This window comes from Rhamphochromis sp. 'chilingali' (genome assembly GCF_963969265.1).
Source record: "Rhamphochromis sp. 'chilingali' genome assembly, chromosome: 6".
In the NCBI taxonomy this organism is placed as follows: Eukaryota; Metazoa; Chordata; class Actinopteri; order Cichliformes; family Cichlidae; genus Rhamphochromis; species Rhamphochromis sp. 'chilingali'.
Window position 1 is genome coordinate 26,443,799 of NC_137933.1, and position 11,256 is coordinate 26,455,054.

The 11,256-nt window shown below is 40.6% G+C and overlaps 1 protein-coding gene across 4 annotated transcripts; it reads left to right on the forward strand.

Moving 5' to 3' along the window:
- Positions 1-3,365: 3,365 nt before the first annotated feature.
- wt1b (WT1 transcription factor b) lies at positions 3,366-10,981 on the forward strand. Of its 4 annotated transcripts, none has more exons than XM_080885165.1 (10): positions 3,366-3,484; positions 3,820-4,143; positions 5,340-5,462; positions 6,181-6,280; positions 7,529-7,609; positions 8,102-8,207; positions 8,290-8,437; positions 8,534-8,623; positions 9,268-9,360; positions 9,496-10,981. In XM_080885165.1, exons 2-10 carry the CDS (start codon positions 3,840-3,842, stop codon positions 9,615-9,617), a joined length of 1,167 nt encoding a protein of 388 aa, XP_080741291.1. In that variant the 5' UTR covers positions 3,366-3,484; positions 3,820-3,839; the 3' UTR covers positions 9,618-10,981. The 4 variants fall into 4 exon arrangements, with proteins under 4 accessions (XP_080741291.1, XP_080741292.1, XP_080741290.1 ...); XM_080885166.1 differs by having other exon boundaries at positions 3,366-3,440; XM_080885164.1 differs by having other exon boundaries at positions 3,366-4,143; positions 9,268-9,351.
- The last annotated feature ends 275 nt before the right edge of the window (positions 10,982-11,256 follow it).

The window sequence follows — 11,256 nt, forward strand, 5'->3', positions numbered from 1 at the left end:
ATAAAGCACCTTTGGGATGTGGTGGAATGAGAGATTTGCATCGTGGATGTGCAGCTGACAAATCTGCAGCAACTGTCATGTGAATATGGACCAAGATTGCTGAAGAATGTTTCCAACACTTTGTTGAATCCATGCCACGAAGAATTTAGGCAGTTCTGGTGGAAAAAGGGGGGCTGAGCCCCTATTGTAACTATCAAGGTGTACCTAAAAAAGTGGGAAGTGAGTGGATTTCCTTTTTGCATTTCACAGAGGCTCACCTACTGAAGCTTTTCAAATGAATAAAAATGGCCAATAAGAAGAAACCAGTGGGTGTTTAAAACATCACTGGACAAGTGTTGAGGCTGACACGTGACCTGTAGAACTGCACATTCTCCCGCAGACCTTTCTTCTCTGTTTCTTATCTCCAGTCTGATATACCACGCTTTGAAGAGTGCTTGGAGTTGATATGGGCTAATTAAAACAAGTGTACAAGCTTTATAAAACATAGCTTGGTGTTCTCTTTAAGAAGAAAAAAGTAATTTGAGGTAAGGAACAAACAGTTCCATGTGTACCCTTCCTGTTTAACAGAAACCAGCATATTTAGAAATAAGCAGGGATTTGGGTTTTTCTGTGCCACTCTCAGCACATCAAACTAACACCTGCTGCTCTTTGGCATTTCTCTGCTGCTGTTAAATGCTATAACAAAGCTACTGCACTGCTGATTACTAATATTTCAAAAATGTTAATAAATCATTTTAAATCAGCAGTGCTCTTGTTTTGAAAAAACAGAAACTGCCTTGTAACCTATGATCAGATCCAATAGCTTGAACGCAGATGTTTATTTAAATGGAAAAAGTAATTTATTTTGCATCTGTCCTGCCAGGTCAAATATCTCTGTAGTTTATCATGCATCTCTCTGGCTTCTCAAATTCCCCCTTAGTCATCATGCTGTAGAAAGTTCCAGTCTTGTGTATTTCTTGTTAGGGGTCAGAGGCAGTATTGACCATTTCCTTTCTACTGCACAGTAATGTTGTTTTAAACCCTGAGTTAACCATAGATCGATCTGAAGAATGGGTGTATTTGGGGACTGCCATTCGTCATAAGGCTTGAAAGGGTTGTTTTCTCCCGACCCTGTCACCTTTGATGAATTCCCATTAAAGGCTCCACTCTGGAAGGCACAGCCAGCATTTGCCTTGGCTCAGACACACTGCATTTCCTCCTCTTTCTCTTTCTAAGTTTGACAAGATACTTTTAATTGTTCCACAACCTTTTGTCCATAAAGGACATCATTTTAGTTTCTGTTTGTTTGTGATGGGCGGACCACACAAGGTTTTTAAAAACTGCATTGGGAGAAATAAATTTTCTTCGCTTCTATTTTCAAATCTGCGATGTGGACATCCTCTAAATGTCAGCGTGTTCCTCAGGGATGTGGGGCTGCCTTTGCACTTGTTTATTTCCAAGAATAGAGCAAGTAGGAAAACTCTTAATCTTCTCCATGTCCGCAAACCACCCAGATGAATCTGTGCTTTAAATTTTAAGGGCATTGTAAGGTTATGACCACTGTAATGGATTTCATCAGATACGGTCAATAAATTCCTGGAATATTTCAGAAAGCAGCAATTCAAAGTACTTACCATGAGTACTGAAAGACGCATCACTGTAATTTTGCAACAATGACTGACAATTGTCTCTGTAACGCTACTTCAGCAGTTTGTCGGGTTATTTCATCACTCAAAGCAGCTTGTCACCTCTTTCCTTCACTGTTTCCTTCTCTTTCTGTTTCCCATTTCAAAAGTAACTAACCCACCACTTATTTTTAAGTTGATTCTGGGGTCAATAACATTTCTTGAATTACATTGGAGAAAGTGATGAAAGAAACTGGTTAACACTCTTACCATGTCTCACACTAATTCACCGATGGACAATTTATCCACAGTATTGTGGTCTGAATCGTAAAGTTATCCAATTTGGCATCGGTTCAGAGTTAAAGTAATTGGAAGTGACAGACTACTTAAGACTTTTTGCTCTCATTCATGTCCCCAGGAGGAAAAGAACAAACATTATACACAGAGTATGAGCATATTACCGACACACTCTGGGCTACAAGAGAAATAGTACATTTTGTGTTTTAGATCCCAGTTTTCTCAGTCGATAGGCATGGTGAGGACAGACAGTTTTTGCACATAATCCATGTTTCAAGATTTCTAACATGAACCTCATTAATCCAATACCAAATCACATTTTTTATACATTTTAAACAAATGCTAAAAATGATACAAGCACTTTTTTTTTAGCTTGATGATTACCATGGTCTTATCTCGGGCCAGCTATGATTGATTGTTTCACTGCACTGCTTATAGCACATATTGTGATTCTTTTAAGCTTTTAAAGAAAAGAAGGAGGAACCCGAGTGCTGATCGCACAAATACTGTAATGTTAAAAGATCCAAAGCAGCTGTTTTGGTTTATATAGGCATATTGAAGCTACTGCATTCCTGTGCAGTTCCTCTGAGTTAAGCTAGAGTTAAGGTCAAAACCCAATCTTTAACATGCTCACACACACACACACACACACACACACACACACACACACACACACACACACACACACACACACACACACACACACACACACACACACACACACACCCTCTCTTCTAATAAATAATTATCCCTCAGTGTGATGTGGCTTTGGTCCAAGGCCCTGGAGTTTATGTGAGCTGCTTTTAGTAAAAAACAGTACCATATCCAAAATGGAAACATTCCGGCCACATTTTATGCATTTTTGTTTTTACCATTTTTACATTTTGAGCAATTACTGTTTCACCTGTAATTTTTATTCAGTCTAGTGCAGTGTTTTTGCAAGCAGCTGTCTTGCTGCTCGCTAAACTGTTGCTTCATCCAGTAAGTATACATTTTGAAAGTGTATATTTCTGAAAACAAATGAGTCAGAGTCATAGGAGTCCAGAACGATAAGCATTTGTAAGAACAGCTCAGGTCACTAGTGCACTGACTAACATTTTCATTTTGCTGTTTTTGAACACATGTTTGAAAACATTTTTTATTTTCAAATTGTAGTTGCTCAGGTTTCTAGTTTGTTCTGCATCCTGAACACTGGACATGTAACACTGACTCCCTCTTTCATGCACATGTACGTGCAATCGATGAGAAACGCTTAAACTTGAACAAAGAAGGAAGAACAACACCCTCTAATCTAAATGTGACATTAGTTAGAATCTACTCAGAAATGCAGTCTGTAAAAACAATAAAAAGATTTGCAGTCTCAGCTGGCTGGGGAAAAGCAAGGGAGTCATCCTCTTCTCATCCTCTCTTGCTCCTCCCCTTCTTCACTGAGTTATTCAGTATTTGAGCCTTCAAGAGAATAAGGAAAGCCAGACATTATAGAGACAGAGGGACAAGGAACTGTTTATCTCACAGGCTCCCACTTCAAATCCACGGCAGGTACCCAGGGAGCCTGAAATTTGGCATCCAGATTTTGTTCAACAGTCAGTTATTTTCATTATTCACTTTCTCACAAAAGATTGGAAACATGGCTCCTCTAGCGCATTGTGACCACTGATGTCTGTTTCTGCAGAAGTATTTCCTCCATGCTTCTTGTTTCTTCAGATATTGTTTTTGTTATGCGCTTAAGAGTTCATTAATGTTACTGTGATTTCTTAGTTGTACCTTCTTTTGGAATACGATCACTACTTTTTTGGACTGGATTTTCTTGAATCTCCTTCGCTAATGTTGACCGAACCGTGTGGAACCATGTCACTGGGCTCAGATGTTCGCGATCTGACCCTTTTACAACCTGCGCCTCCTGTGCCATCCTTACCAGGAGCTGGTGGCGGCTGTGGGATGTCTGTTGGCGGGGGCCCGTGGACCCAGATGCTGGACCTCCACCCTGGCTCTCCATACAGCTCCCTGCCCTCCCACCATTCCCTCATCAAGCAGGAGCCTGGCTGGGGCACCGCTGATCCGATAGAGGACCCTCACTGTGGACTTGGGGCCTTCACAGTGCATTTCACTGGCCAATTTACAGGCTCGGGCCCCTGTCGGACCGGGGCCTTTGGAGAACCACCTTCAAACCAGCCAAGAATGTTTCCCAATGGAACCTACCTGCCCAGCTGTGTGGACAGCCCTCCTACACCTAGGAATCAGGGTAAGCATTCTTACTGCTAATCCCTTCTGTGATACCATCAGTCAATAAAATGTTTTTTTAGAGACAGCATCATTCTATACTGCCATTAAATGTGCTCTTGATGTTTAAGAGTGTTGTCAGTAATGTTGTGTCTGAGCAGCATGTCATGTTCTTTACTAGGTCATTTCAAATCACAACAAATCCTTTGGCATCATCATTATTATTACCTCTCAGTTTTGGGTTTAATTAACACAGTATTGCATGTATACATAAAAAGTGTAAGTATAAAAAATAAAAATTGAGTCCTTTGACTTCAGCTGCTGTTTGAGCAACTTTTTATACAAAACAGAAGATTAGTTTGGTTCTTATCTGGAATCATAATTAAAAATGAAACTACATAAATTTTGTTTCAATGTTTCTGTACAGGAGATAAGACACATCTGCCACTGTCATAAACAATTCTTGCATTTGCTATCTGCTGGGGTACATTTAACCTACATGTTTGCCTGCTGCTTTCAGAGGAAGTGTGCATGTGAGACTTCTTTGCCCAGCGCAAAGTAGTTTTTGATGAAGTGATAAAACAGAGTGGTTTTCTGCAAGTGGCATGAATCAGGGAGTTTGTGAGTCATTTTTCTTAGAAATTTACTGACATCCCTTTTGGGCCTGACGCTGGGTATCACAAACTGTCCATACTGCGTTTGTAAAATAGACATCACATTCACTTTCCTTGTGATTGTACAATTCTTGTGTGCTACAGCAGAATACATCAAAATAGTTTTCGTTACATGTTTCTTTCCCCGTCAAATAACTAAAATGATACTCTTTAAAATTTTCTCTCCCCTTCTATTTTTTTTTTTTTTTACAAAGCATATGCTACAGTAGCTCACATCAGTCCATCTGTGGTGTGTCTGCCAAATTTCTTTTTCCACCTGCCATAAATAATGCAACCACAAAGCCAAAGATAGATGGGGGGAAAAAGAATATGTTACAAGGAAAGAGGATTTAGTAGTGCGATGAATGTCTCCCTGCGGTAAGCCTGCCAGGGACTAAGAGCTACTATCAAGGGGATATAGATAACTGACCAGATACTGAAGACTTTGCAAGCTTCAGAATGTTGCAGTGATGTTTGAGATGATGATCTAATGACTCGAGCAGGCAAATAGGCTCATTTTATTTCCATCACCTCTCTTTTTTGTTGTTTTTGTTTTTTCTCTCAGGTTACGGAGCAGTCGGTTTAGACAGCAATCCCAGTTACGGTCACACGCCGTCTCACCACACTCCTCAGCTCTCCAGCCTGTCATTCAAACATGAGGAGACACTGTCACCGCCAAACAGCATAGGTAACTCTTTACGCCCCGGCGCCTTTTCATTTGATCTGCAGACTGGAAGGCTGTCGTGTCACAGCAAGGTTATATAAGTAACCCATCATTTTTCATATCACAACAGAACCGCTATTATCCATTTCCCTTCATCTCTCCCCATCTCTGTCTGCACATATATTCATATACGCAGACATACATAAACACACTCTCCCTCTTGCTCTTCAAGCATACAAAAGGTTAATGATTCTGGAAATTATAACTTGAGGAAATGGCTTTATGCGACTCTGTTGGAATGTCAAAAACTGTCTAGGGACCAATATACTATGTGAACCTGAAAAGGACCAGTGGTTCTCAACGACCTGTTCTCCATTCTGTTTTTTTTTCTCTCTTGCCGTTCATGTGTCTTTGAAATGAACTCATATTTGTTTTACAAATAAATTTAGTGTGTCTGGAAAAATGATTCAATATAATATCAATGGTTTAGAAGCATTTATATCGCAAGTGGAACAGTGATGTATTGTATGTAATATATAGTTTTAACCAAAAACCACTAAAATTAACAATGTGTTCAGTGTTTTCTGTTTTTTTCTATGTATTTCACAGTTTCATGATCTTTTCTAGACTCCCAGCTTTTCATTTAAAAAAAGCATATTATTTTAAAATCTGAAAATGAAATTGTTGTAAACACTGCATCCATATTTTAAACCAGCCTTTGTATTTTTTTCATTTGATTTAGTTGACCAGCAATTTCCAGCGCCTAATCCTATGTTCAGCTGCCATAATCCTTCAGACTCTTGTCCGAGCAGCCAAGCGCTGCTGCTGCGAAATTACAACAGGTACAATAATTTATCCCTGTATGAGTTTGTTTTTGCTTTATTTCCCCTTTTTTCTGGTCCTCAGTCATCAGTTCATGTCAGATTCTTTCCACTGACACCATATGCAGCTTGCTCACTTGCTGGTAATTTTTAGAAGTGTGAACTCTCCCTGATCCCACATTAAGCCCCGTGTTTGCCTCTACAGCGTCTGGGTTGTGAATCCTAATTTGTTCTGAGGTTAAGTGCTGCCCACTGGTGCTCAGCAGGCCAAAACAAACACTTAAGTGATCTACTGCTGATGTGTCTCAGTCCACCCTCAGGAAAAATGAGGAGAAAAGTAAAAAGGAGAAATGTTAAGTGAAAGTGAGAGTTGCAGAGAAGCTGCCACTGAAAATCTGCTTATTTGAATCTGTAGATGTGTTTCTCACTTGTTTTCCTTTGGATGGAAAACATCTCAAAGGGTAAATTAGGATGAAATTCTTCAAATGCCGCCCCGCGATGTTGTTGAAGAAAAGGAACATGTACAACTCAAATACTAGGACGGCAGCTGATAAGAACGGGGAAGACTGCACTGTTGTTAGAGCTATTGCATGAACTGGAAACCCTCAAACAAACACGCACACGAGTGCACGCGCTCATACACATGGTGTACATATGTCAGATATCAGTGAGTCTTTGCACAGTTTTACTTAGTTCAGAACTGATTAGTGAGCCATCGCAATCCTTCCCTCAAGGACTTCTGAAGGAATGTGGTCCAGAATTCCCCTGAAAGTCTTTCCCGCCATTAATGATACCGAGGACAGAGTGATGTCATCCACGGGTCCAGGGTGTACTAGGCACAGAGGCTCTCACCCCCACAATGAGTGCACAATCCCATCTTCAAGTGTGCGAGTTTGTGTGCTGTGTTTGTGTGTGTCTGTGTGAAGTAGTGTGATCTGCCAAGGTAAAGAATGGCTCAGTGCCTGTGTCTTTTAATGAGGCCAGTGAGGAGTGTGGTGGGTGGACAGCATGTGTTAATAAGTGAACCATTTGGACTTCCCCTGAATGAAACATCTTCATTTTATGTACAAGGGAAGAAAACTGTCAGGAGGAATTAAGAGTAAATCTTGTCTGTGATTATTAATTTCAAGGTTATTTCCAAAAAGTAACCAAATAATAAATTTAAAAAAAACCTGAACATAGCCTATAAATTACTTTCCCCGCTTTCCTAACTCTGCTGTAAGTGCAGTGTTAACCCTGTTAATGCCGTATGCTGTATGTTTTACTCAGTGATAACCTGTACCAAATGGCATCTCAGCTGGAGTGTGTAACATGGAACCAAATGAACTCCTTGGCATCATCTATGAAGAGGTGAGACTTTGTCGCTTTTTATTTTCAACACCATATTGTGCAGCTTTTAGTCTTCACTGGTGCTTTGTTTATGTGCAGTCTTTCACTTCTAATGCATGTTCTAAATGCTGAGTTGAGTATTTGAAGGTTTTCTGGTTTAGGCTACTATAAAGTCATTCAAACTTTTAAAAAGGAAGAAAAAAGAAGGAAACAGAAAGAAGGGGCCATTTGTGCTAAAGAATGTGAGACGAAGCTTTCCTTGCTCAAAAAATTAAAAAAAAGTCTCAGATGAAGTTTATGTAGGATCCCGTCACCTAAATTTACAAGCTGAGTGAGAAAATATATCTTCAGGGCCCTGGATATATTGTTAGAGGCAGGCATGTTTAAGGGTTGTTTGGAAGAGAAGAGGAGAAAGGCTTTTGTTCAAGTTGGAAATCACTCAGGAAACATGGCATTTATGTCCTAAATACTCCACTGTTATAATTAACTTGTAACTTTGTTCCTGCCTACCAGCGGCCATCCAACCAGCTATGACAGTGACCCCATAGCCCCACCTCCACCCATGCTTGTCAGCACCCAGTACCACATACACACCCACGGTGTCTTCAGAGGACTTCAGGTTAGTCAGGTTTGGTCACACATATGAACAAAGACAGAAAGTGAACTTCCTCAGTGTAAATCCTTCTCCTTTCTTCTTAAAGGATGTCAGACGGGTATCTGGTATCACTTCCCCTGCTGCGAAGACTTCAGAGGCCAGTGAGAAGAGACCGTTTGTGTGCGCTTATCCCGGCTGCAGCAAGAGATACTTCAAACTGTCCCATCTGCAGATGCATGGCCGCAAACACACAGGTGGAGGCTGTTTAGAACATTTGTACTCATTTGTCCTGCCCACTTTGAAATGTGACGACTTTAGGCTTCGATGATGACGGCTGGTTTGTATTGCAGGAGAGAAACCATACCAGTGTGATTTCACAGACTGTGGACGCAGATTCTCTCGCTCGGACCAGTTAAAGAGACACCAGCGCAGACACACAGGTAGAGTGGTGTTAAGCTAGTATATCTAATCCCTCATTCCACTATAGATAGGTACATCAGGTTTCCTTTTTGGACAATACATTTAAAAAGTAATTACTTAAAGGATTTTGAATTTCCTGGTAGTGTGGAGGAGGCAGTTTTGAATGAATAATGAATATTTTTTGAAGCGAGAAATGAGTCATTGTAATTAGTGTTTCATTATTTATAAAATCCTGGCTGCTGCCTTAATTCGCCTTTTAACTCTTTTTTCTTAAACCTTCTTACTGCTTTCTAAAAATATAGCGGCCATCATTATTGCTTCAAGACCCCGTAATGCATGAAACTATATCATTCAATCCAGGAACACAACAAAATAAATATTTAGAAATTAATTCACTACGAGAAACAAATAATTTTTCTATGTATTGTGATTTTGTATTTATTTAATTGATCATACTGAATGCTGCATAACCAGAGTGATCAATTATAATCCATGAATGCTAGAATTCCCATATCTAGAATGAATCTAGAGTAAATTTGATCACATTTTCTTAATAGCAATTTTTAACCACTTAATCTTACACTTAACTTCTGACCCTCTTCTTACCGTTTCCACACTCATTCATGTTTCTGACGGTGCAACAACAACCGTCATCTCTGCGTAGGAGTGAAGCCCTTTCAGTGTGAGACGTGTCAGAGAAAGTTTTCACGGTCAGATCATCTTAAGACACACACTCGGACTCATACAGGTAAAACAAGTGCGTATACCTTTATTTTCTACTTCTCCATTCGAATTGATTTACACACAATAAGTGCCTTCACTGAATTCACTCTAAAGCAATGCTTTCTCCTGTTTTTCCCCTTTTTTTTTTTGCGTGTCCCCTCCTTGTCAGGTGAGAAGCCCTTTACATGCCGCTGGTCCAACTGTCAGAAGAAGTTTGCCCGCTCTGACGAGCTGGTGCGCCACCACAGCATGCACCAGAGGAACCTGACCAAGCTGCAGCCTGCCATCTGAGCAGCAAGAGGAGGAGGAGGAGGACAAAGAGGAATGTGACAGTATGTTGTGCCAGCTAGTAGAAAAAGATGCCTGGATCCTGGTCAGCGGTTATGGTGCTTTGCCAGACTTACCGAAGTGGCGAGCGCAGCTGACGCCTGCGTCAACGTCAAGACTCACAGATGATCCCCAAGGTCGTCAAGATGCACTTCAACCACTACTAGCAATAAAAGTGCCATTTTGAGAGGGTATAATGCCACAGTAACGCTGAGCCAAGATTTTTGTTTTTAACTTCATGAGATGAGGAAAATGTTGACATACTATTTTGAATATTTTACAACACATGCACTGGCTTCTTCTTTTGTTTTTAAAATGGTCTCACCTCTTCAATATGTTGGACATTGTAAACTGGATTTAGAGCAATTAGAACAACTCCTCAGTGTTTGTCTGTTAAGTTGAACACAGAGAATCTTCGGTTGTGGGAATGTCGACATCTTTATCTTCCTAAAGTGTACATTGACTGCCCAGATTGCTTTGTATATACTTCATGTGGTGCATTTGCTCACAATATATGGTGCCTTTTATATTCTTGTGCATTTATAAAATCTTGAGTCACATCAGTGCACGCTTGTGTTGGCGAGAGACAAAGGAGGTGTGGGTGTTGTCAGGTTAAGAGGCCACCTATGAGACGAGGTGGGGGTGTGAGGTGGGTGACAGACAGTAAAACAGCACCCCTCTGTGACTCTGACAGGTTGCAGATCTCACCCTCCTAAATCTCAAGCACACATCTTCATAAATAGGAATATCTGGAGCCCAATAAATCTCATTAGAAAAGACACATACCTCAGTGTCAGCAGGCTGCTCTCCACTGACTGCCCCCTTATACGCAGGCTGGGCCCCAAAATGCACACATGCACATGCTTGAGTTCTTGCTGTACATAATAGCCTGCAGTTTAGAACAACACTTTACACCTTTTATCCACATGATGGCAGTGTCATCCTTTCTCGTCTTGCAAATGGAACTTGTACTCAGAGTTCTCGACTGTGACTGAATTCATATACTGTTTATATTTTACCACCTCAGCCTGAAGATGTCCAATTTATTCTTGCATGTTGAGTATCAGTACAGACTATATTTCGGTCCATGAAATATACATGGTTTCAATAGAATGTGTGTTTTTCAGCTTATCTGCAAATCTAGAGGAAAGGCGATGGGATGATTCAGCTTCAGAGGGTGTGTTAATAAAATATGACTCAGTGTGGGCAGAAAGTGTTGTTGCATGGCTCATAGTATGTTTTAACTGTTATCAGTGTGCTCGCATATGGAAAGCACAGTGTACGTTTAAAGAAGACATTTATCCAACAGAAGCCCAAACAGGGTACAGTGTGTACCTGCTCTTTTCACGGCAGCCCTTTTACACTTGACGAATTAACAAAGATTAAAATGCCTTTCTCCTACTTCAGGGTCACAGACGGCTCATTTGAAGTGCAGATTCAGGTTGTTTTCCAATTCCCATAATGGCAGGGAGGTAGTATCTCTGTGATGTTTTTTTCTGCTTCTTAATCCAGTGCACTTTGATTAAGAAGGGCTCGTCTTTGTTCTTACTCAGCGGGGGTGTTGTGAATTGCTGGAAGATCAGACGGACAGAGTGAAAGACAG

Coding starts and splice junctions, on each gene's coding strand:
- wt1b (XM_080885163.1), top strand. CDS start 3,726: ATGTTGACCGAACCGTGTGGAACCATGTCACTGGGCTCAGATGTTCGC. Junction 7,610..8,101: donor TTGGCATCATCTATGAAGAG/GTGAGACTTTGT, acceptor CCTGCCTACCAG/CGGCCATCCAACCAGCTATG. Junction 8,438..8,533: donor GCATGGCCGCAAACACACAG/GTGGAGGCTGTT, acceptor TTTGTATTGCAG/GAGAGAAACCATACCAGTGT.